This window comes from Apteryx mantelli, chromosome 1 (genome assembly GCF_036417845.1).
Source record: "Apteryx mantelli isolate bAptMan1 chromosome 1, bAptMan1.hap1, whole genome shotgun sequence".
Lineage (NCBI taxonomy): Eukaryota > Metazoa > Chordata > Aves > Apterygiformes > Apterygidae > Apteryx > Apteryx mantelli.
Genome location: NC_089978.1, coordinates 194,830,519 through 194,857,889, shown reverse-complemented (window position 1 = coordinate 194,857,889; position 27,371 = coordinate 194,830,519). Strand labels below are relative to the sequence as shown.

General features: G+C 39.0%; 1 protein-coding gene across 6 annotated transcripts in view; it reads right to left on the bottom strand.

Moving 5' to 3' along the window:
- ST7 (suppression of tumorigenicity 7) overlaps positions 1–27,371 on the bottom strand; it is a 164,382-nt gene that overhangs the window by 68,519 nt on the left and 68,492 nt on the right. For 3 of the 6 annotated variants that reach the window (XM_013947840.2, XM_067315100.1, XM_067315076.1), the window contains exon 2: positions 6,669–6,751. The exons of 2 other annotated variants lie outside the window; for them this stretch is intronic. In XM_013947840.2, coding sequence (XP_013803294.1) covers positions 6,669–6,751 — 83 coding nt within the window. Of the gene's footprint in view, positions 1–2,947; positions 3,005–6,668; positions 6,752–27,371 lie in introns of those variants that run through there. One more of the 6 variants, XM_013947838.2, reaches the window with a different exon arrangement.

The window sequence follows — 27,371 nt, the reverse complement described above, 5'->3', positions numbered from 1 at the left end:
AAATCATTTTACACAATTTTGACAAATATTTGCTGTGTTGAGTGAATCCAGTGCCAGGAAACATCAAACAGATATCAATGCACACAAGCTCTTAGAAAATAAAGCGATAAATCACCATTATAATAAGTCTTTGCTTGGCATGATTTGTTCAGGGTGTCCAAGAAGATAATTTGTAATTTGGTATTGTAGTCAAGTTGTCTTCACAGAATTTTTGCATCTTTCTAAGATGGTGTCATTTCTATACAGGCATACCTCAGAGATATTGCGTGTTCGGTTCCAGATCACCACCATAAAGTGAATGTCGCAATAAAGCGAGTCACACTAATTTTTTGGTTTCCCAGTGCATATAAAAGTTATTTTTACACTATACTGTAGTCTATTAAGCGTGCAATAGCAGTATGTCTAAAAAAACAATGTACAAAATGTGACACAGAGACACAAAGTGAGCACATGCTGTTGGAAAAATGTCCCCGATAGACTTACTTGACGCAGGGTTGCCACAAACCTTCAATTTGTAAAAAAAGCAATATCTGCGAAGCGCAATAAAGTGAAGAGCAATAAAACGAGGTATGCCTGTAAATCAAATTTGATTTCTAACTGTACCAGCCAGTTTGAAAGCAATGTGAAGTCAACATGCTTTTGATAGTTCAGCAGAGGAGAGGTCATCTGGCAGAATAATTACTAACTATAAGGATTAATGACCTGTAGAAAGAGATCTGGATCAGAGATTAAGGAGAAAGGTCATTTCTGCACCACTTCTAAAAAGAAAGGCAACATCATTTCTCTCAGGGGGAGCTCATCATCACGTACGTTTCCCTTTTCAGAAGGGTGGCAAAGGCCTTTCCTAGGTTCTCTCTAGTTGATGCCTGTACTTTCAGATCAGAACAGGGCCAAGCACCTCCAGACACTCAAGGGATCTTTGAAACCTTTATTTTCACAAAGGCCAAGTCAAAACCCTGGTCTGAACATTTCCAGTTTTGTGTGTTTAGAAATCCAGATGTGGAATTTTTATTTTTTAATCTGGCATAGACAATGCTTAACAGTTTAATTTTGGAAAACCCTTAATGATGATTTCTAGAAATACATGACTATGAAAAAACAACTTGTAGGTGACAAATGTATTTGGGTTAAATAAGAGCTGATTAATCACTCATAACCTTCCTTAATGCACTGCAGGTATTTGCTTTAGAGTTTAGGGTTTTTTTGTTGTTATTGTTTTTGTTGCTTCTCTATACAGGTACTTCTTTTCCCCACTTCTCTTCCCCTGTGAAATGAAAACATTACAGTCCTTCTCTTTCTTATCTTTGCTCTCACATATGGACAATCCTGGATCATTTTATTTCTCTGTGTAACAACAAATCTATTCTGCATCATTTGGATTATCTGATCTTCCTGCCCGTTTCTTCAGAACAGATATTCCACCATAAATGCATCAATTCACAAGGGATGGTTTTGCTGCTTGTTCTCACTAGACCAAATAGTGATGTCTATCAGTGATTTGAGTTATGCTTTCCTGTTTATCATATCTGAGACAGACATCCTCTCTTGCAGGGAACACTCTCTGTAGTCCTCTCCTATTGCAATAGAAATAGTCTTCAATAGAAATAGTAAAGAATCTTGTTTACAGGCAACTTTCACAGCTCAGAGTTTTCATTCAACCTTGTAATTAGGCTTCCAGCCCTCAGAAGGGCAAGAGTTGGAATACTATTCCAATATGAGGGGTGGTAACAATCAATCTAATGGATTTAAAATGAAACTTATTCCTTTGAGGAACAAGAGAACAATAGCAGAACTGGATTCAGTGATTATGCCTATTAGGCATTAAATAAAACAGAACCACAGCACAGGTGTGACTGCTCAGTCATCCATGTTGTTTATTTGTCAGCATGCTGCCTAGCCTGTTTGGCCTGTGCCAATGACAATGACTGGACATGGTCTGTTTCCAGTAGGCAATACGGGAAAGATCATCCTATTTGGTGGGATAAGAGTGTTCATCCATATGGATGCGAGCTCTGCCATGCCACTTGCCCTCAGCACCAGAGAAAGCCACTGGTCTGTTTTGTTGAGCAGTAAGGGATAGCCACTGACTCAAAGAGATCCTCCAGTCCTGCCCAGCTTTATTCTAGGAAAGACTTGCCTCTGACCATGCTTTCAGTGCCTTTAATAACATCCTTCCAAATTGAAGGCTCTGCAGCCCCATTCCTTTTGGATGAAATACACCAATTTGGCACCCTCTTAGACTCTATTTTCTGGTTACGAAAGCCTCCACTTGTCCTATCTCAGGGAGTTAGAGTGAGAAGGTACAATGCCAAGCTTTAAAATTACCAGCTTATTCAAAATAACCATTCTACTTACACATCTAACTCTGGAAATATAGAAATGGGGAAAGAAAATCATATATTGCCTGGAATAAGTGCAGTATTTCTCTCAGCACTGGGTAGGCCTCAGTTTCCTATGCTACCTGTCTCTTGTCTGTGCACCAGGTTACAACCCGCCTTCCTGCAGACCCTTCCTCTCTCCTCTGCTCCCTGGCAAATGTTTCCAGCTTCTCGGGAACTCCCTGCATGGATTCTGCCCTCCCTGACCTGTCAGCCTCCACTGAGCAGAGCAGAAACTTTGAACAGTTAATACATATCACTTTCAAACTGCCAAAGATTGTCCCTGTAAAATTGTCAGACTTTCTCGAGAATGTGGAAACACCCAAAACTCAGTCACCTTTCTGCACCTCTGCAGCATGCTACACAAAGGTAATGAAACAGAAGAACAATTAATATCAACAGAAAATAATACAGGTCTCTTCCATGTTATTCAGATCCTCTCTAAGACTTCCTGTACTGGCACCATCAGTTACAAAATGCTGAGACTCTCACATATTATATACATACTGTAGTAGTAGCAGACAGCCCAGCTGCTCAAGACTAGCCAGTCTAATGCACCCAAGCTTTACCTCTTTGTTGACTGCCAGTCTTAAGTCTCCTCTCTGAAAGGCCTGGTATTTTTTTATTGCAGATTGTTTCTCATCATGCAGCAGAAAACTCTTTATATTTGTCCCAAGCTCTGAAGTAGAATAACAAGTCATTCTTGATGGATATTCAAGACTGGGGTTCACTTCTGCCTGTGATTTGTTAGAACTGAGAATCAGCCAGTTTGCAATGCAAATGCCACCTGTATTTGCTAACGAACATTCACTCTGGTGATAACTATTTTAGATATGCAGTCTTACAAAAATAGTTCCAGCTCACAGCATTTACTTGACCTCAGCTGTGTTTCATGACAAAGCTATGTTACCCTACCTGTGGAAAACCTCAGGCTTTCTCAGACAGCAAATGCAATACAGGTCCATTGTATTCTGTGAGTATGAACCTTGTCTTTTACTGAATTAAAAGTAACTGGTGGAACCAATTTCTACTACAATAGTTGTAATGCAGACTGGGACTTAATTTGGTTCAAGTTTTTAATGCTTGAAGTAGTGCAGGGAGGAATTAAATTTGTCCTGAGTTTTTCATTTTAAGCTATGTGCTGTAGTCAAGTAATTATGAAGGAGAATGGCTGAGACAAAAAAGACTTTTCTGTACTGTCTTGAGCTATTGAGAAAACAAAAGAGGTCTGAAATCCTTGCTTCATTAAAGTGACATTTCCTACAGTGAGGCCAGAATGTTACCTAAAGAATGAAAGCAAAATAAGAGAGAAAATAAGATGGCAGAGTAGTGTTTTGCAAAGTAGTCATGTAGCATGCGATTCCCCTGAAGCTGAACTTTGCAGAGTCATTGTTTCATGACCTAAACATGAAATAGGAAAAGCATTCACTTTCCCATCAGTCACCACACTTCTGAAATGATGGAATTTTCCATCATTTCATAACCTGCACTACTGTGATTTCTCCTGATTAGGAATTGCAGCCAACTGATAATGGAAAGAGATCTGCCAGACCATATGGTGGAAAATTCCAAGCAATATTAGTACATCTAGTCTGACAAATACCCCAGTGATGTAGATTTGAGAGGAGAATGTTTATTTTATAAAACAGTTTCATTTAAGACTGTTAGCAGAACTAAGAAACCTTTAGAACTACAGATGCTGTGTAATGTGTCAGGTAAGTGGGTGGTGGTGTAGACAACTCACCATGTTACAGGGCCATTGGTAAACAGCAAGATTATTTAGAAATAATAAATCTGAAGAACAATTGGGCTAGTGACTGGCTGGCACTACCTCCCTATAACTTACCCAGCTATCTTTCCTGATGCACAGTCTGTTCAAGTTGTGGACTTCTCCTTCCATGTCCATCTCTGCTGAGTTCCTTTTCCACCACCCATTTTACAGACCACATGTTGCTCTCAGCACAGACATTGGTCCCTGCAGTCTAGGGTTCCTGGCCTGTTTATCTTTTGAACATTTAGGATGGTGGCATATGAGCAGCAGACAACAACTGATAGCAGTTGTGAAGGTACACAAAAAAGCTTTTAATCTTCTTTCAAATCTTCCCAATTATACTGACTACACCTCCTACTCCTCTGTTAGCTCTGTTCCTTTAACTTGTTCATAATGGACTTCCTCATGTAGCATTCAGTGAATATCTTCAATTAAGGCTTACTCAGTCTAATCTCTTCTTGGAAAGCTTCTACAGGTGGATTTATCACTAAGAGCATGTCATTCCCAGGTATTTTGTTGTGTTGTGCCTTGTTCCAGTGTCTTAGTGAGTCATGGATTGATTGGTTCTTCTATCCCCATGGGCTGCTGCCTTTCTTCCAACATTACCTGACTAATAATCTTGAATCCTTCTGTTTTTTCTGTATCTGCCCTTTCTCTCCTTCTTCATATCATGGTCTTAAATACTCCTTCCCACCTCCTTCTTGTACTTTCCATCAAAATACAACATTTAGAATTTTTTTCTCACAAGTCTCCTACTGAGCTCATTCCTCAGAAATTGCCTTGTAGACTACAGTACAAAATGTAACTACATTTGCAGTCATGCTACACATAGTTACAGAGAATTTAGTCTCTCTTTAGATTTCTTGTTCCTGTTTGATTCTGTAGATTGTTTCCATAGGTCACAGACCTGTCTTTCTCTTGCCGCTTCCTCCAGCTGTCTTCACTCTCCAACAACAAATAGGTAACTGTGGCTGTGGAACCCATATATTTCTTTCATTCCTTCTCATCATGTTGGTGGGGGCCTGGCCTTTGAATATTTCTTACTGAGTGAGATTACTGAATTTAATGAAGCATTTTCCTCCCATGCATTTGAGTTGCACTGAACTGAATCCAAGTCCCACAGGTTTGGCTCCTGAACCTCAGTGTTCACAGTTTAAAAGAATGGCTGATTTCTCTGGAGCTCTGTCCTGTGCTTTGGGGCTCAATCCATACAAGTCTGATGAATGCCCAAGGTGCAAACATTAAGTAATTGCCTTCTGCTGCAAGTAAACCCCAGAGCAAGGCAGAGCAGCAGTGCACCTGATGCTTTATACCTGACATCCTCTAAGTAGTAAGAGTCTTGCAAGCATTCAGGAGTCAAGGATGGTATTTCTCTGTCTACATCTGTAGTAGGCCGTGTGGAAGAGAGAGGCCCTGACTCCCCACGCAAAACTGACAGGGCCTAGTTAGGAACCTAGTTGCTTTAGGGTTTCTCTGCGGTCAGCAGATCTGAGGTGAAGTGAACCAGCCCCTAGAGGTGTCTCTTTCTTTCCACTTACCGCTGTGGTAACTACACTCCCAAAATTGATCTCCCAATTATGTGCCTAGTTTGGTGCGGTGAGGAAAGGGTCTGCAGCTTTTATCCAGCAAACTTTAGAAGCATACAGCTTCTTTTTAAACAAAAGGACCTAACACTGATTGAACAAACTAGAATAAAATGAAGACAACCTTTATTTGTATATGTAGAAAACAAACTCTCAGCATCCAGGATACAGAACGGCCCAGTATAACCCTAATACCATCACTACATCTTGAAGATTGTTAGATTTTTTACTTAAGTTTGTTTCTGTGAAGACATTGAATAAAATCCAGAACAAATGCTCTGCTTTGGACTTCTGCACTGTGATGCTATTATGATTCACTTCATTGCATCAGTTTGCACAATGAAGCCCTCAGGGATTATATAAGGGAGGAAGTTTGGGGTTTTTTTTCCCCCCTATGAGGTTTAGAAATATTCTGTAGGCCTACAAACAAATGGATAGACATATACTGAGAAAGATTTTAAAACAGAACACCTGAAATAATTATCCGTTGGAAACCTGGCACTAAAACTGCCTTCATTGCTAATATTCCACTTGCCATTTCTCTAATGAGTCCTGCTGTAATATTCTCAAAAGAGCATGCTAAACTGAGATAGTTAGTCTCTTGCTCTCACTCTCTCTCTCTCACTCTTCTTTTTCCTGGTCTTTTTATTTTTGTATTACTTGTTGATTGAAACACTTAACATGCAAATACTTGTTCTGAATTATTATTGGGCTGCTTGTTGGTGGGTGGCTTGTTGTTCAAGATTATTTTCTTCAAAGATGCACAGCATGGAAACTTTCTTTTTTTAAAAGAGAAAAGTAGTACAAATTTTATGTGCTGCAGAAATAAAAGTTTAGAAAAAAAACAAAGGCATCATTAATCTGGACAAAGCCTAAAATCACATTCTGGGTAACAGAAGCAACATGTAAAGTAATATTAATATAGCTAGTACTTACCAAAATAAGTCCCGAGATTAAAGAGGAAGTGCCTGTCAGGGCAACATAGAACTTGGGGGTTAATGTGTTCAAAAACATACTCACTGAAAAAGAGAGAGAGGAAACCATGAGTACGAGATCAGGACATGTTCTCCCCATGTGTCCCCTCCTCCTCCCTACTGTTTTCCAAATTTAAATAAGTTATTAGCTTAATTCTGATAAAAAAAATCAGTTTAAAGAACATCCTGTTTCATCTGCCTAACATGTGAGAAGTAGAACATTAGACTGCCACATGCTGGATTTTGTTTTCACAAGAGTCAGTCACCAGATGTTGCAAGACACTTGCACACATGCTTGGGTCTTTCCCATTCCAGGCAGCACTCTACTGACACCGATTTCAGAATTCACCATGACTGCATTATCTGACTTTGCTACTGCACTGCTGTTAGAAATCTTAGGAGTCCGTCTCAATGCCCTGCATTCAAGATTGCCTGGCATTCTGCATGATCTTGATCAAATCATCTGGACCAATTTTTTAAAAGCCTTTTGCTTCTCTTTACCTTGGTTCCTCACTTACAAAGTAGGAGATAATAGCATTTCCCTAACTCATTACCTCACATTAAAAATGGTGAAGCCCTCAGATAGTGTGGCAATAATCACTATATGTAACAGTCTAAAACAAATTAGGAAAAAAACTAACAGGTTTTCCGATACATTAGGAAAGAAAGCCCTAATAACTAGTCTAAATAAAACCTTGGCTTGCTCCAAATTATCTGGAATCCAGGCCAGAAGCAAATCCAGACAAGCCGCAAGGAATGGCAATTCTAGTCTAGTCACCTTATGTTTGTTTTGGAAGCAGCTGGGACAATCACCATGCGTTCTCGCCTAGGCCCCTGTAGAAAATTCCTATAGACTTTAGAGAATAAAGTAATTTTTTGATAGTTTTTGAATGACTCTGCGGAAGCTACTAGAGGGAATTAGAGCTCTTTCACTAAACCCTTAATGTTTAAACAAAACCTTCAACTAGCCATCACCTCTGTCTTCTACAAATGAAATCATTCTCTATTAAACTACATGGAGGTTTAGAGTATCATCTGTAAAAAATCTACTGGTTTCATTCTTATCCAATGCCAAAGAGTTTCTCATACATACATACATACATACATACATATCTAGATATATATGTGTGAATATATATGTATGTGTATATATATGTGTATGTATATACAAACACACACACGTATATACATATATGTGTATATATGCGTATACAAGCAAAATGTTCCAGTCATCTGCATCCATGACTGATGAAGGCCCTGACAATAGTTAGCAGGTAAATTTAAAGACTTGTAGCAAACTATCAAATAGTTAGTTAAAAAGCCTGATGAAAGACCTGGATATATAGTTGGGGGGCCCTCAGCTCATTCTGTTATCTTTAGAAATGACACATTAAATAATATGGTACCAAAAAATGAGGAGAAGACAAAGCAGGATACAAATGATCAAACATATGTTTAATTTTCCATGACCAATAAAACAGAAAATTATCTTCCAGAAACACATCACTAAAAGAGACTGAAGCCTTGCAATTCAGCTGATCTGTTTCGGTTTTGGCTGCATCTTTAATTTTTTTTCTTGAAAAAGCCATAAATTGCTAAAGTGGAAGTGTGATTTTCTACTCCATCAGAGTAGCATTAAGCCTCAAGCTGATACAGTGAAGAACTCTTCTGGTGTTTTTTAATTCCATCTTACATTTTCTTTCACAAATGAGTTGTGTGCCAAATTCTCAGCTAGCGTAAATCAGCATAATATTCCTAATTTTACTGTGTGCAGTGGAGCTATGGCTTTACACCAGCTCTGGCTCAACAGTTGGGATTTTCCCAAACCTTACTTATTTTCTTCCTGTTCCCATTCTTTCTTTCCTTTTTTCTTTCTTTTTTTTTTTTAATATCTAATACAAACTGACTTTGAAATAGTAGTCCCTGCTTACTGCAGCCCCAGTATCTGCTAAGAAGGAAGAGGAACAGAGAGACTGAAATAGCTTTGGCTTCTACAAACCACCCATGAGTCCTTTAGAAGAAACATTCCTTGTTCTGGAATGCAAATGTAAACCAGAGGCATAATCAAACTGTGTCACTGGGGATATTTCAGACTGCCAGGGAAATTGCTTCCTCTGCTTAGGTCAGGATATTCCTGAGAGAGAATACACTATGACGGGATATAGGTGTTCATGTCCCCCATGTAGCGCAGTGCTGCTACAGTGCCAACAATAACACGAAGAGCCAAGCAGCAGGAGACTTCACAGAGGTGCTTGCTCTTCTGTTCTCTGCCATAGCTTCACAGCTCATGGAATGCTGGAATTTCTCCTATTAAACTAGAAACATTACCCTGGAGGAAATTTGATTTCCAAGTATATGAAGTACAGAAAACTACAAATTTACCAAAGCTGTGAAGCCATCTAAGCCTCTAAGTTTTAGAAGATTCTAAATGAGGGTATCCATATGAATATAGATACAGTCTATTTGCTTTAAATTCCTATTTCACTAAGAAATGCTGCAAAGATGACAAAATATCTTAAGCAGTGATCAGATATTCACTTATCTGACTACCATTAATACACTTCACTTAAGGAAATGCATTCACATTTGGAAGAATCATATCAAGTCCTTTCCACGAATTAGAATCCATCATCAATAGAGTAGAATGAATGAGTCCAAAGAGGTGCTTTTGTCATGAGAAATGCTATTAGCTTTTGTCTGTCACCACATCTATTACAAACAATTTATACTGATTTATAGACATATAATCACATCTAAACGGAGATAGGATTTGATTTATCTTTTTTTTTGCAACAGTGTTACTGCTTTCTTCTTCACCTACTTGTATGTGGTTGCTCATTCATGCTCTTTACTACAAGCTGCTACAGTTGTTCGCTTATAACTTAGTCACAGGGACTGGCAAGGAGAAAAGATACAACACTAGACGCTTTTGGATTGTATGGGCCAGACTCCCAGCTAACTGGAATAGCTCCATTGATTTGCTACATTTGCACTCAATTACAAGAGCTACTTATCTGGCCTGTATCTCTCAAATATTTTTGCTGCTACTCTTCCTTTTGATTAAATATGAGAATCTTCTATTCCATTATGAAAACTATCAACTTCTGCCAGCTACTAAGTACCTTCCTCCTCCCTTTGTCTCCATAAATATTATTAACAAAAGCAAACACTTTCCAATAAGAAACATATTTCCAAAACAGTAGAACTATGCACTGGAGGATCTGTGGTCAGACTGTTTTTACTCTGAAGTCAATGGGAAGTCTGTCACTGTTGTGGTGGAAACTACATCAAGGCCTAGTTCTCATAACATTAATCCCCAAAATAAAAATCAATCCAATTTTGGGTTATATTTGTATATCAAAAAAGGAGCTTCTATTTATAGACAGCATTCTGACACTGGATAAATCACTATTTGTGATAGCTGTCCAATATCTGTACTTCTAAGGATAATCTCCTCTCCCTGCTTCCTATAATGGACTTAGGTTTCCTTCAGGATGTTGCAGTAAATTAGAACCATTAAAAATGTTAATGGTCCGTCTGCCTAGATTTGCCTAGCAGTATTTTTCCTCTGTGATATATTTCCATTTGATAAAATAGCAGGATTGAGGAGCAGGAAGATATTGCTGAGAAATGAAAAAGTTGAAGATACTGGCAGAAGATAACTTCAGAAGAAAGAAGCCAAGAAGCATCCCCAGTGAGAGGTGGCACTGCTATGCCCTTTCTTCTGAGTTCGTAACATACCAACATACGTCTAATTATTTCTGTCCACCAAGGGAAGGTGGTGCAGTTACTCAACCTGGAGTGTCTGCTCTTGTCTGTGACTTAGTAGCACTTAAAAAGGGCATTCAATGAATATCCAAAGAGAGAAAGAAACTTGCCAATTTAATGCCAATCGCCTGATGCTCCTGCAGTGCCAACTCATGTGAAATTACTGTTAAATTCCAATTATTTTCACAGGCTTTTGATGATGAGTGATTTATTTTCAGTGTGTTTATTGAGACAATGGAATACAGTACAGCCTGTTTTTGTAAAGAAAACCAGCATGACCTATGAATGCTGTCTAAACAAGCCAAGCATGTCTACTTAGGAGAGACTCCTGGCCGTAAAGATAACAAGTCCCTTTCTTCCCTTCTTTTTATTGCGTACATTTTAATTATACTTGAGTCATCCAGAATAAGGTACTATTTACATTTCCAATGCTGCCTATGTTACATTCATAAATCATTCCATTCTATTGTATAATATCTAGGGAATGATTATTATTTATTTTTTAACTGTGCATGCTCACAGAGATAAATTTATATCCGATTCAATTTGTGGCAGATGGCTAAAAAAAAGCACACAACCCATATCCAATATTTCCTGTTGAGGCTCATCTGAAGAGGTGATTGAAATTTTCTTAAAAGTTGATGCCATTTTATTCCTGTTATATATTTTATTCATTGCCCATACTTATTCCCATGTTCAGAATGAATCATAAACAAGAAAAAAAATCCAGGTATTTTTCAAGTGACAAAATCCTCATATCACCAAAAATGTGGTAATACAGCACTATAGTGCATTACAAATTTCTTCAAGGACTTGAAGTATTCTAACTTCAAGCACGTGAGGAGGCACAGGAGGAGGAGGGAAATACTGGGATTATATTGGTTGAAGAATCATCATGCTACTGTATCAAATAATTTACATTAGAAGATCTTTAGGGGTGGGAGCACTACTAACTACCTACTATCCCCACTTGAGGATCTACTAGAACAGCAGCACCATTATCTACTTCTGAACGTGAGACTATGTTGCTTGCTCAATAATTTGCTAATAAAAATGTAATAGCAGTTTTAAACAAATCATACAAGCAGATCAAGCAAAGAAAGAACTGCACCATTTTATGCTACCTCTAAGGGGAAAAATAATTCCCCAGAAAAAATGTTATCTAAAAAAATGTTAGCTAAACTTAAATGCATGCCAATACCTTACAGTAAATAATAAGATGCACTGCAGACCCAGATTTAAAGATCAAATGTTAAAAATCCCAATATGCTGAAATACACATTAAGGCACAGCTCTTTTTGTACCTCTTTACTTTTAAGTGAGACAGGTTTGATGGTACAGTAGTAATTTTCATGAGAACAAACAGTCAGAAAAGACAAGGTAATGGTCACACAGCCCTTCTTTGTGCATTACTGGTCTTTAAGTCATCATGGCTATAACACCTGTGTCACTAAGAAATTTCAGGGCATTTTCTGTCTCCACCCTCCATAACGATATTTGCTTTGTATGTAGAACAAGGAGGAAACTCTTAAGACACCAATGCCAAGAACCCAAATCCTTTATATAGGTGACATGCTAGGATACCTACCGCTGACACAGCAATGCTTACATAGCAATTCAGCTGCTCTTCACTGCAACGGTCTGTGAAAGCTGATGTTCAAACATGCTGTGGAGGATGAAGGGGTGACTGGCTTATTTCACAGTGGCCTCAGCATGGATTAATGTAACTCCCCTAAATCAAATTTATCAAAATCACATTGAACTTTTCTACCAAAGCATCAGCAAAGCTGGTGAATTAAAGTTCAACAAACTTCTGGTAATAAATGTATAAAATTCCTCTCTCTCAGTATGGAGAGCAGCATACTCTTTATTTTAATAGACCCATTAATATATAATATACCCATATATCATAAGCAGGATAACAACTTACGTTTGGGAAAACGTGCTCAGGTCATGCTGGACTATACGCTATACTATACTATACATACTATACTATGATGGCCTCCAGCTCAAAATAAATACAAAAAACTCCCACCAGATTTAAAGTTAGCATGGGCTACTGTCTCAGAAAAAAAACTTTACCATATACCAGGGTTTTCCCTGGGAAGCTACTGAGATTTTTTTTTTTTACTTCTTCAGACTTTTTGAAGAAATTACCAATGAAGAAGTAAACATTCAAAAGTTTAAGAATGCTGCAGAGTGAGTTTCATTTTTAATTGGGTTGTTGCAAATTCTAAGAACTTCCTTCTATAAGGCCTTTTGTGTAAATCTGTTTTCAAAACTTGAAAGCATTTGTCACTCAGAAACAAACATGTGGTCACTCCAGGCAGAAACAAGCAGCGTCTCTGTGCTGTGCACAAGGAAATCCAGATGCCCACTTTGTTCAACTACCAATTCTCGTCCTAAGGCAAGAGGCTGAATGAGTGTCACATTCAGACATTTAGAGCCTAATCCACTGACCAGTGAAGTCAATCTATTGCTCTCAGTGAACACTGGATCAGGGCCCAGGCGAGCAAAAATAGTGATGCACCAAAAGCTACCTATTACTTCAGATACATAGTGGACTCTGGTTAACTACAGAGAACCGCACATTCACAACATTCTGCCCATACAGATACTAGTTAATTAGTGGAATAAAATCTCCTGGACTGAAGCACCATCACACTCTGTCTTCCAAGTTTCCACATCTTAAACGTATGTTTTCCTTTTCAAGGGAATATTTTCACCATAAGAAAAAAGGACGGTGATTATGGGTGGTCGATTCTAGATTTCCTCACTGATAAGGGGAAAGGGTCATCACAGAACTGAGAACAGAAGGGTTAAGGTGGAGAAAGGGAAAGGTGAAGTAAACCAACAGGAAGCAAAAAGAAAAAAAAAGAGGGTGAAGCTAGGAAAAGGTTAGAGAAAAATCTGGACATGTTTTGGAAGGAGAACCTTGAGATATAGGTGAAGCACAGAAACAAGATCTAGAAGACAGAAAAAACACTTAGACACTACTGTGGCTGGCACTGTATAAAATCAAAGGAACAGAACAAGAAAAGAAAACCAGACTGGAGAGAGATAAGATAGGCATAATACAGAGATAAGTTAAAACAAAATGAAAAATGGAATGGCAATAAAAAATAATGTGTAGAAAGAAAAATAAAATATATAGAGAGATGGAAATAGCAAAAGGAAAAAAAGGAGTACAAGAAATGACACAGGCAAGATGAATGTAAATAAAGAGTATTTTTACATTAGCAAAAGATGGTTTGTGATTCGAGGGTATCTTTCACTGAGAAAAATAATACTGTCAACACTAATAGCTTTGGTCTTTTGGGGAAGTGATACTGTCAATAAGTTATACCTTGGTGTCAAATACACCCCAAAGCCTTGTCTCAAACTAAGATGCTAGTAAAAGGTTCCCATCCCTGACTATTTTTTCCCCAGAATTTCCTACTCCCGTGGAAGGAATGGCAACCACCGAACCACCACAGTATTGAGGCAACCCCAGACCTTTATAATAGGCTGTAAACTACAGAGTTTCAGCAGCCGCTAATGGCAGCTGCTACACTTTTCCCCAGGAACAGACAGGTTGCACTTATGGGAAGAGTAACCACTATTGCTATCCCAAGAAAAGCATTCTCTCCTGTGAATTTAACTACTAAAACCAACTTAGGATAGCTAGACTCAAGCACAGTGTTTTGCTCTTCCATTTGTCTGAGATCATGAACTCCCCACCTTGTAGATTTGGGGCATATAAAAGTATGGAGGAAAAAAGAACAGCTTTCCTCCAAGAAAGCAGCTATTATAATGCAAATTTGCTGCCACATAGTCACCCCTGCCAAAGGACAGGGATATTTCCTCTTGCTTTCACAATGCAGTGGTGACATGAGTTAATTACACAGCTCTTGTTAATTGCAGGGCATGCTGACTGAACACCAGGATTTGCTAATATATTGGCAGCAAAAACCCCGTTAAAAACAAAAAAACCCCCCACCAAACCAAAAAAAACCCCACACAACAGACAACTGCATTTCCATTTAAAGAAAAAAAAAAAAAAGTATGCACCCAAAATTGTTGTTTTTGCAGATGAGAAAACTAATTCAACAGAAACCATTTCCTGGGATCTTAGCCTGCATCCTAAAATTGGGTTTAGTTCCTGCTTTGTCCCTGACATGGGCAAATTACTTTCTGAGCACATCTATCTTCTTCAGCCCTGCAATTCTAATTTATTTAGACCAGTTCTCCGTGGAAGGGACTGAACTGTTGTGCTTTTCTTTATGACCATCACAGTGTCCTAATGCTAACAGCAAAATATGGGTATTAATAATGTTGGAGTGGGAGGGAAGAGCTGGGCAGAATGAGACATGAGGGATGAACAATGACGTACCGAGTTCTCTTAAATTATTTCTCCTTAAATATATATAATATCAGCATTTTTAGAGATATGCAGTATGTGTAAAAGCTGGTTGTTCTCTGGTTCTTGGTCAGATTTTCTTGCAACACTCTTTCAACCTCAGTTCTTCTAGAATTAGTTTGCTTGCAAATTCATTTAAAACACTTTCAATATACACTTCTCCCCTGCAGATTTTAGCCTTTCAAGAAACATACAAGTACTTGTCTTAATTTTACTTAAGTGCTGTATTGCATGAGGAAATGCTCTCACATGTTGTTGATGGGGGATTTCCTTCACTGCGCAGTCACAGAATCACACAGAATCACAGAATGGTTGAGGTTGGAAGGGACCTCTGGAGATCATCTAGTCCAACCCCCCTGCTCAAGCAGGCTCACCTAGAGCACATTGTACAGGATCACGTCCAGGTGGGTTTTGAATATCTCCAGAGAAGGAGACTCCACAACCTCTCTGGGCAACCTGTTCCAGTGCTCTGTCACCCTCACAGTGAAGAAGTTTTTTCTCATGTTCAGATGGAAGTGTCTGTGTTTCAGTTTGTGCCCGTTGCCTCACGTCCTGTCACTGGGGACCACTGAAAAGAGCCTGGCTCCATCCTCTTGACACTCTCCCTTCAGATATTTGTGGCAATGCCACAAGATGTCTTCATATGCAGAACCAGTCTAGATATCACAAAAGGCACCTTCACAGTCAGCTTGTGGTGCCCTTCACTAATCATGCACATATCAGCGTGTACATTTATCAGCAATTTCCCCAGTGCAGAAGGAGGGGAAATTCTGATATGAAGCTACACTCAGATGAGGATGCATCCCCTGATGGCCTCTCATGTTATATCAGAGTATCACTGTATATAAATATCTTTTACATTATTTTAGACACGCATCCAGCACCTCGCTCTTTTAAGAAAAAGTGACAGTATGAGCTCTTCAGAGTAAAGTGGTTGCACAGTTTATCAGTTAGATGAATTTAAGACTTGTTAAGACACACAGCAATCTCAGCTGGGCTCTAGTGAAAGGCAATAGCAAAATATTTTATTGGAATAATGCACCTAAGCACTGCAACAAAAGTAACTACCTTATTTTCCATAGAAGCACTCTGTACCTCAAAATGTTCAAACAAATCCACAGTGTAATTTTAAAATTATCGTTAACATCAACTAACCACTGATGTAACTGAATTGATATGGCTTTATACAGTTTGGACGTGCATTGGTGGTCAATTCTACCATACCTGTTACCTTAACTGTCCTTTATTCAGAGGCATTACACAGGTTTATGTGGTTTAGCCTTTCAAAGCTGTATTAGAACAAAAGCCAATTACTAAACCTCATTATCTGGAGTCATTTAAGACAATTAATGGCTTTTGTTCCAAGTACCAGATCAGCACGGTTCTCCCAACTTAAGAGCCTAAGTTTTGCCCTCTTCTTTCATATAACACAGGGAGGCACTGACTCTTTTTGATTTTGGTTCATTAGCTGTCTAAAGAGTACCGTTAAATAAAAGTTTGCCACAGTGATTAATTTCAATGCCTTAGATAACAAAGGCTAATCTAGTCTAGAGAGACAAATCATGCACACAGTTTTCACAACCAACTACTGGCATTCTACAAAAGACAAAATGCCAGGGGTTCCTAGTCTCCAGCAGCCTTTATATGAGTAGCTATTCCCATGCTAGGACAAAAAGAAGCACATGAACAAAAAACCTCTGTGCTGCCCTGCAGCCTTATTTTGTGCCTCCTTTTGTTCCAGGAAGAATTTGATATAAGCACTAAACCTACAGACATGAGCAGTGGTACATCTTCCAGCCTTGTGCATGTGTTACATTCATATGCACACAAAAACAAGGGTCACCATGTTTTCTACATCAAAAACATTGTCTCAGCAAGGAAAAAAATTCAGAAAGTATGGCTAAAATTTGTGATTTGACTAAAATTTTGACCATGATTTTTCAGATACGATTTTTTTTTGATTATGAAAAAATACGCTGTTCCAGGCATTTCTGTTCTGACGTTGGCAGCCTCTCTATATATATCACATCTATTCTAAGAGTCTTTAAGATGCTACTCTCTTTGCATACAAACAATAGCAAGGTGCTTCTTGGAGTAGAGGTGACTGAGAAACATCTTCATAATTAGAGCCCGCAACTTCATGAAAACTCCCTGAAAACTTACAATAGCTGATGTCATTATCCTGTCATTGAAAACTCATTTATGCTTGCTACTTATAAAATCAATAGGGTGTTCATGACATTTTTCTCTAAGTTACCTATGATAAATTTCTCTATGTGGCAGAAATTTTTTCAATAATTGATGGTCCTGGTAATGTGACACAAAAAGAAGGGAAAAATGCATTTTCCATCAAGCGAGTCATTATTCTTATGCATCTAATAATCAACTTTCCCCTTCAAAGAATTCTTGAAGTTGAGTAACTCATACAACTGTACCAAATGGAAAAGAAGACAAGTAACGCAAAAAACTTTCACCTCTTCATCTCCAGTTTGGGGATTTTCAAGGAAAGATTTATGCTAGGTTGGACAAGTGCAGTATAATTTCCATTGTTCCAAGAGTCTCTTGGGACACTCAAATCTTACTAAAAATGAAAAGGCTCTGCAGTAACTCTGTATACGTCATTGAAATCTGCATTCAGGTCCTGACTGATAAGGAGACAAACTTTGGTGGAGAATTTTGCATAATAAAGATTTTCAATAGAGTGAGCTACAGAGAAAGAATTTCCAACTAAACACATTGCAGACGGCCTAGTGAAGGCTCAGTGACAATGCTGCTCACACACACCTTACCAAAGCAGGGTGTAAATTGGACTTTAAAAACACAATTCATCTTTTGGCCAGGGTGATGCTTACTGTCATTACAGACAGTCTCTCTCCAATGCTATTTCCTCCAAAGGTCTTGTGTGTCTGCTAGACAAAGCTGGATTGTCCCTTTATAAAGTTTTAAAGCTTGTTTTGTTTCATGAGAAGTCAAAAGATATACCACTTCAACTATCTTGTTAACATTAACAATAAAGATGTTGTTTTGTTTAGCCTTTGGTGAAATCCCAGGAGAAATAGCAGCTAAATGCACCTACTATTTTGCTTACTGAATATTTGATGTTTTTAATTCCAAAAATGAACAAAGGTTTTAGCCTGGCTAAAAACAATTACAGAACAGCATTCTGTACAATACTGACTGTCTTGGTTAATTTTCCTTTCTTATATATATAAGGATTGAATCTCTTCACAGACAGATATCTTTATGAACATAAGAGGGAACACAAAAAGAGCTAAACAAGAGTCACAGGCAGAACCTTTTTAGGCCTGCTTTAGCACCATGCAGAGTTGTCACTTGACCTGCATCTGAAGTCAGGCTTCTCAGAAACATTGCACAAATACGCTAATCCCAGCACTCTGCATTATCCACCAGCTACTCTGTCAGATTTCTTCTCATTTTTAGCCAAACAGTTTGGAGACAGAAGTGAAAAATGCAAGACTATATTAGCTGAACAAGGCACTCTCAATAAACAGGAAGCTTGCATGAGGAATAAAAACAGTGCAGGACTTAACAACAATCTATGCTTTCAACCCTACTGTTGTCCCAATCAGGTATTGTATTTGCTTCAACTTGAAAATTCAAAGTTTATTGGAAACTTTCACTCCCACATTTTGAACCAGCCTGGAACCTGTGAAAGCAAATAAGCATTTACCTGTCTAAAATCTCCAGGTGAAAACCAAGCAGCTGAAGAGACTGGCCCAAGAGCTACCTCCACATTTTTATAAAGAACTCTGAGAAAATATTCTGCATGTTATGCTGTATTGAGCTACAGATAACTGATAGTAGCTGGACTGCAGATACCACAATGCAAAAAGCAAATTAAGAAAAAAAAAATCTCTCTTTGTGATTAGCTGGCTATGTCCTGATTTTTTACACCAGTTTTTGCAGACTACGCTGTCTGTGGCAGTTTGCATGCATGGTCAGCAACGTCTGCTTTTCACTTCCACAGAGGTGTGCACATCAGAGTCTCAAAACATATGCAGAAAGATGCAGAAAGTACGGGCTGCGTGTGACAGCTGAAGGTCCTGGCTTGTTAGCACTCCCCTCGACCCTGACTTGAACTAGGGGAATCCCAAGATCCTCAAAAATCGGACTAAGAAAGCTCAAATTGAATGCTTGCAAATAGAAAATGCTTTTGAAAGTTTGGTCAGCCAAGCAGTGAGTCACAGAGAGGAGACTCAAGTCCAGAGCTCTGCTTTCCATTCTCCAGGGGTTGGTAAGACCTGAGCACATTAACTTCAAGTGAACTTGGTAACCCTTGCTAGTACTCATTCCTGAACATGACTGAACACTACATAACCACCGTGCCCAAGTACCAGAGAAGGCCATGCTGCAAAAACAAAGTCAGAAACACTTTGTTTATGTTGCATCCACTTATTCCTCTTCTATTCCCATCAGTATGTCTGAAACTAGTAACTACTGCTACATTCTCAGATTCTAGTTAGTTATGGCAAGTATTGAGATTTCTTCTGCTGCCTTTTAACTTGACCTACTCAGATCACCCTGGAAAAGTTGTCTTTGAAGCTAATACTAGCCATATTTTCTCCTAATGCTGTCGTAAAACTTTCTAGAATATTTTTTGGGGGAGGGGAGAAGACCCCCAGCCAAAAGATTCTTTTGACAAGTGGAAGACCTCACATCCACTCCCATGTGTTCCCCGCATGTGTGGTTAGGAACTGGCTCCATGTCTGGCCCTTGAGGAAGAGCAATAGGAAAGCAATCTCCAAGTGTGTGGCACTGGGAAAGGATTCCCCTCTGAACACATGCATCTGAATGAGCAATTACTTTAGCAGAAAAATCCAGAAGAAAACTTTGAGAATGGCAGAACTCCAAAATCAATACAGAAATACATTCAAAGAAGGGTCTCATATAGAAAGCTCAAAGAGGGAACACAAAATTATTGTGGGAGACTACTTAACTTAATGCTTTTCAAAATGCCAGTTGGCTCAGAAACAGAATTTGGAACTTGCTAAGTGCTTTGAATTGTGTCATTTAAATGACCAACAAAACCCTTATTGCTCATTATTCAAAGCACGAAAATACCACCAAGAGCTGGGTTGCTGACTTGCTAGCTAGAGCCCATTAGAGAGAGATGCACTTAGAGATGTATCTACTGGAGCAACACAGAATTGGGAATAAAGTTTATGTTCTGCTTCCATCTTCATGACCGACTTGCCTGTGAGCCTTTGGATGAAATGTTTTGGGGCTGTTTCCCTGCCTGTGCTTTGTGAAGAGATCTAGGTAATATTCTGTGCGCAGAAACAACAATTATCTTTGCACTCATTTATAGCCCCCCTCTTGACTTCTTCACTTCCATGTAGTAGCTGCAAAAAAAACTCTGGCAAAGTGAATTGCTCTGGCCTTGTCTGAAGACCTGTTTCTGGTGTTACCTTTGTCCAAACCAAGAAGGCATTACAACAGAAAACAGTGGATTACAGCCAAAGAACGGGATTTTATTCAGCACTTTACAACTTTACACTTTACTTTTACTTGGTCCACCTTATCCCAGTACAGCACTCTGTGGCAGTCTATGGAGCACACTTGCCAGCTGTCCTTAGGTAAAGGGGATGGAAGATGAAGAAGCACGTGAGAGAGTACGTAAAGGTGATTAAAAGAAAAACCGAACACAGTTTTGCATGCTTTAAATAACTCCCAAGAGCAGAAAGCTACATGTAGCATACTGTGTTGGGTTTGGGTCTCCCTGTATTTGGCTACCATTTCTCTTTTTTCTGTTACTTTCTTTTAAAGGAAAATATCTCTCAAAAGGAGGCTCCAGGAAGACTAGCACTTCTAAGGAATCGTTCTCTTGAAGAGTTCTCTGCCATGTCATGCAGTTACTTTTTCTCTGCAGGGTGAAGAGCTGCCACTGAGCAGAAAGGTTCAAGCTTTGGACATCATCATTCAGGCAAAGGTACAAGTAAGGAAAACCATCTGAGCTTGTTAAGGCATTGCTGCCTGAAGGAAAACTTCAGCTACGGGAGTCCAAGGGAAACAGTGTGATGTCAAAATATTTCCCATGGCTCACCAAGAAAGCCAAGCACAAAGTTAATACTGGCAGCAGAAGCCAAAGGCAGGAGATGCCAATAGGTCTGCAAACTTGAAAAGATATCAAAAGATCTTAACATTTTGTAGCCATATTAAAAATGTATTTGGCTGACATGCAGTGGGGAAAGATTTGTTTATTTCTGCAGGAATGCATCAATAAAGAAATATTACATTAACCCTTTCCCAAAAGTGTAACACTAAAAAGTGCTTAACTGTTTTTGAAAACACAGCAATTTTTCCTCTATTAATAAGGCTCTGACCCTGAAGACAATTAATTTCTAAATTAAAGAAATCAATTTGGTCTTCTTTTATTTGGGAGTTACCAGCATGGCTTTGAGGGAAAATGCACCTCTTGAATTAGAAATCTTATGAGAGGTTTTGAGGACTTCTCCAAAGTGGTGGTTTCCTTCTGCTGAGGAATCAGACCCGTAAGAAACTGCGTCAGGTTTGCTGCTCATGAAGTGCACTAGTAATTTGGATTATTATCCAAATGCTGCAGAATCATTATCTTTTCCCTAAAGCTGCTTTTTTACGTAAGAGTTTTCCCTAGTTAATTTAATATTGTCAAATAGGTAAATCCTTCAGAGATTAGCCTCGAGCTAGAAATCTGCTAGGCAGAAGACTTACAATGTTTTTTCTAAGACTAAGTATGTTGTTCTTACCAGTTTTCAAAAACAATGAAGTATGTTTAATATTATGTTTTACTGAGAGAAATTGATCCTATGAGTCAAAGCAGAAAAGGAAGGCAACTGGGCCTTGTTTAGAAAAACAAAGTTATCTTCACCCCGTCTTCCAGTTCCACCGCTATCAACGCTGTTAAGCTGTGAGAAAATGCTGAATGCATCAACATACGTCAGGAGAACTGAAGTGCCCCAGAATGAAAATGCAGCAGCCATTTTTCACATACTGAAGTTTTGGGAAATGCAAGCAGATAATACAGAGAAAACCGTGCTGGATGAGCATCACTGAGGCAAAATTACAAGTAAACACGTAGCACAGAAATTCAAATGAATAATTAAAGCACCCTTCTGAGTTACAGCACGCTGACTCAATGTGTGAAAACAAGCCCCTGAAGAGTGGCTGAGGAGAGGCCTCTCCACTAAAGTGGCCCAGGAAGTTCTCAGGGGCTCTAGAACTTTGTTGACATACAAAACACATCGATACCAAACACTGCATCTTTCCTTTGGCTGGGGCTTCTAGGGAAAATACTATTTTATCCTGCAGTTTCATACTTATTTTATGTGGAACCAAACAATTTCTTCCAAATAAGATTGAATAAACGGAAAAAAGAAAAAGTCAAGAAATAAAATGAAATAAACCTGTGGTTCTTTATTAACAGCCATTAACCTCATAATTTCCTTGCTGTGTAGACCACTGCTTTTTCCGTCTTTTGCTCTGAGCTGACTCAGGCATTTTTCACCATTTGTATACTCCTTTTCTTTACCATGTTTATCACTAGGAACACTTCACAGAGCTGACAGGGAAAGTACAGAGACTTTGCCAGCATATGGGCTAATTAAATCTTTTGCTTGAGGCCAGCATTAGTGGAAACTCAAGTGCTCTATACACACCAGATTAGCTTAGGTGGCCACGTGTCTACTAAGGACTGAATTATTTTTTCCTCCATCTCTTTAGGGCATACCTGAAGTGAGTAAGTTTAGCAAGTGAGTTTCATTTCCCTAGCACAGAAGTTTCCTACTCACAAGGCCATTTTTACTTTCCTTCATGCTCCAGTAGTTTTAAAGCTTCTTCTTGCCTTCATTTCTGTGATGTACATCCACTTGCCTGCCTTCATTACAGCTCCTTCCTCTCCTTCGAGTTCTAAATTATTCATTCTGGCTGTCATCTGGTTCAATTTAGATTCAATCTGCAATATCACTTGGAAAAAAAAAAACAACCCCAAACCAGTAGAGTAGATATATCCCCTTGCCTATCTACATGCACTGGGGATGGCCTCAGAAAGCAGAGGGAACCAGAATGCAAAACTTCTGTTTACTTTTTATTTTGCTCTCTTCTGCCAGGAATAGATAACAGCACCCAAGTCTTAAGACTTCAATATCAGATGCCACTTTTCCTTATACAGTCTAGTCATATGGTAAACAATGATGGACCAAATGTATCACTAATGCTGATGGGTAAAAACTCCTGTCAAAGTGCCTGTTGACACATAACAATTTATTGTTTCTCAATAAATTATTTTTCAAAGCTTTTCCTAACCTCACGTTTCTGTATAGCTCAGCTGAAAAAGGCAGAAAACAAATCCCAAGAAAATGGTTAAAGAATGAGCAGATTTGAATGAGAAGGATGGGTGACCAGGAAATACAGTGGTTTATTTTATTTAAAGGAAGAATGGAAAAGTCCATTTAACCCTGAAGGAAAATCATCTTTTTAAAGAAAAGGAAATGCTGCTCTGTAACTGCTCCATTGCAAGAATAAAATGCGCAGTGGTGGAGCCTGGTGGGGTGACCAGGCAGGGATGTGTGAAGGGCGGCAGAGACACAAGGACCACGCCTGACGGCCACTGCAGCTGGTGCTGTCACTTAGGGTGAGCGCTGCCTCTCTGTGACAAACCCCAGTTTCCACACGGAGCCTGAGGGGCTGAAATCAGTAGCTGAAAACAAAGCTGCTGCTCACTATGGGCCCAGTCCCGGTGACAGAGAGCAGCCTCTTCTCCGCACACGAGGCCCATCCACCCGCCGAGGCAGCAGCTGGGACAGGCCTGGGTGGGTGGAGAAGTCGTGCTGAGCGCCCACCACCCCGACCACTGGCCCCAGCGCTGCCTCCCTCCGCCCCTGGGTGGTCGTGCCCTGCCCCCAAAGTACACCACCTCCGAAATCTCAGTGGTGTCCAAGGACGGGCTGTTTATTTACCTTCACTGACTGTCCTGTACATTTTAGAAAGTGCAGGCTTTCTTTCTGACTGCTCTTAAATTATTCAAATGCATGTTAAATTCCTAGGGGTGCTAACATTTCTACACCATAGCAGCAGATTCAGCTTCTCGGATGCGCTGCGAAGGAACCTGACAGCTGCAGAGCTCGCTCTCGCATTAGAAAGCAGAACCGAGAAAAAGGTTAAAAACAATTCAGTTGTCAAGGGTTCAAAGTCTAACTCTGCTTCCTTATCTCAGGCAGCCTCGCATCTGGCCAGCACGCAGCACCTTCCAGGCAGCGGGGCAGCTCGGGGCTGACAGTGCTGCTCGCCATAGCTGCGGCTAGCAGAAATCGCTCCTCCGACAGCAGGCAACCATGCAGCGAGTGTGTGTTGTATAAATCGCACGTGCTGCGCTTTATGTAACTTAATTTCTGACTCATGACACAAGGAGTACAACACAGTAGGATTTATACTAATCCACTTTCTAATGCCAAAAGAGTACTTATTAGAATATATATTAGGAAAAAAAAATCACTTCTTGTATCTTCTCCTCCAGCTCCCCTTCCCCCACTTCTTATTTTCATGTGATCCTTGGCCAAAGACTCTAGACAGAGTTTCCCAATTGACCTATGTTTAAGATGGGCTCAGGAGAGGATTTCCAGCCCAGGGATTTAGCTTTCCATCTTCAGTTAATGCTAACGGCAGCTAACCAGCTAAATCTTTGTGCATAGCACCAAAATTTCCCCCCACAGTCTTATTTAAGCTGGGGGTTTTCATTAGATTTTGGTTGCTTTGACTCAGCTCAGGAACTCTTCCAAAGCTGTTTGCTCCATTAGCTAAACGTACAGGACAGTCCTATGAACAGTAATGCAAGTTATTCTGTGCAGTTGCTCAGTTGTTTTTAGGATCAAGACCTTATTGGGGGTGGGTGGGCATTTTTTCCCCCTTTTTCTGAACAATTAAAAAGGGATGATTTACTGTACTGTTTCAAGGTAAAGGTAAATTGTCAGCCTAAAATCATTCTCCAGTGGCAATTTTTTTTTTTCTCCTGATGAACAGAAAGAGATTGTGTTAATTTAGGAAGACTGATATTAAATGAAGAAGACAACCTATCTTTCTGATCCTATTTTTTTCCCAATCTGTTTTCCTGGAAACATTTTTGGATCAATGTTTTGCTGTATATTTTCAGTCTGATATTTTCTCTGTTTTGGCCTTTCACACAGTAATACAGGAAACAATCTTCTAATAAATTAAAACTTCTATTATCCATTTTTATACTGAAATTGTTTTCAATTTATAATGTTCAACATTGTAAAAACCTATAGCAAATGATGATAATCATTTTGATTATGACTTTTTCAAATGATGTTAATAAATAGCATCTTTTGCATTTGTATCTTCTGTCTCAATGCTCAAAGCACTTAGCAAACAGAAATTAAGCCTTTTCCTAATTCTGCAAAGAATCCTGTTTAATATTATGCTCATTTTCAAACTGACATGATCATAGCTAGCGAGACAAACTGAGGAGCGCACCCTGAAATTCTGATTCTCCTTTCTTTGCATTCAATAATTCAGATGTCTTATTTTTAGATTTCCTGTCTGGTCTGAAGCCTAAAAAGTGGGATTCAATGCAGCTGCTAGAATATAGCTTAATAATGGTGCTTTTTAGTACAAAATTACTAGAAGAATAACTTCTGGATATATCATAAAATGGACTTTATTAATGAAGTCATATGTGCAGAAAAATCTCCCTTGCAAGGAAATCTGGGACTCCTGGGAACTGCCAGAGCACTCCAGTTGTTTTCTTTTTTTCTTTTTATGTCACTTCACAATACAACATGAAATATTGATAAAAAACAGAATGCAGGATATGTTGTCTGTATCTGCAGTACATGGGTATGTGCATGTTTATCTTGACACAGGAGTAAAAGCAGGTACAGAAAGAAATAAAGAGAACTTAGCAGCTCTTGCCAACCAAAATCTCACAATGTTTACCTAATTACTCATTTTGGTCATGCTAAGTCTGTTTATAACCCTTTGCACTCTACCATCATACTTCCATATCTGGTTTGTTATTTTGTTAAAATAAAAAGGAAAATTCCAGAAAAATCTAAACAGATCTCAGTATGTGAATGGACTGAAAGTGAATTGGTAATGAATTAGTGCTGTGACAGCAATCACTTCCAAATGACTTTTTCCAGTTAAATTCAGGTCTCTCGCTGTATTTTCCACCATCCTTCCACGAGATTACTAATCCTTCCAAACCGCACCTCATTTCTGTCTTTGGGCCATCACAACTACAAGACCTCCGCTTCCACAACATGGAATATACCAAAATTTGCTGTTCAAAAGAAAGCCTGTACAACTCAAAGGAAAAAGGAGCCTGAATAAGCAACAAAACTTCTGTTTCAGAAGGGCCTGCATGCCTGAAAGCTTACCTGCTTTCACTAACTGTAACAATTTGTCTGATGAGATTATCCATCCTAATAAACTTTGCTTAGCACTTCATTATCCTTTCCACTGTAGATCTCAAACTGCTTTGCTAAACAGAGTCTGCATCAAAATTCACATTTTAGAAGGGGAAACAGATATAGAAAAGGGCTTGCAACACTGAATCAATGCTTGATCTCATAAAAGACTCACAGGGGAAATGTATACCCACTTTGAAGACGGGGCAGTTTTGCTGCCGACTTTAACAGGACCAGGATTTCACCCTAGCAGTCTGTTGCTTCTCCCATTTCCCTGATATGATTAACATCTGCATGAAAATTCTCATCCAGGTAAAGCCATTTTCCTAATCTCATCTCCAGAATGCTGTTGTCATTATAGCAGTAAGTTATGCATGGGGATAATTAGGTGGTTCCCGCAGAACACATAGTTCTTGGTTGATACCTTTTCCCCTGCACATCAGTTATAATTAACAGTTTAACATATACATCAAACACAGAAGAAAGCATCATGTGAGCCCGCTGCCAGACAATAATGATCTTAGAGCACCCAGAAAGAAAGTCCTGATAGATAAGAACATCTGTTTCAGAACTGATTTCTTTATTTTATACATCAGCTCATTTCACTCCATTTGGTTTTAATGCACTCTGCTTCAAAAGAATATTTTACTAATTAAATAGTCACTAAAAGAATAATAATATTCCAGATTGACTAATACTCTGTGAATTGCTGCCTTTTCTGGATATCTGTTTGTCACCCTGCAGATACTGGGAACAAGCCAGTCACTGCAAAGACTTTTCCAAGGAACTTTATTAAGATGCAAAAGCTCCTTGCTTAAAGTCCTCTCATGCCCCAAAGGGAAGAATATCCTTCTATTACTTGTGGGGCACCTTTTTATTATGCAATTGATGTGCATTGTATAATAAAAATCTCTCTCTAAAAAAAAAAAAGAAATTGATGTGTGAGTGTGTGTACATGCCTCAGTTAAGGGAGTGACAAAGCAAAAATGGGACAGACTCAGTTTTCTTGTTTGTTAGGGTGTGTTTGGGAGGTTTTTTGATTTATTTACAGCTTTGATGGTCATCTTCATTTTGC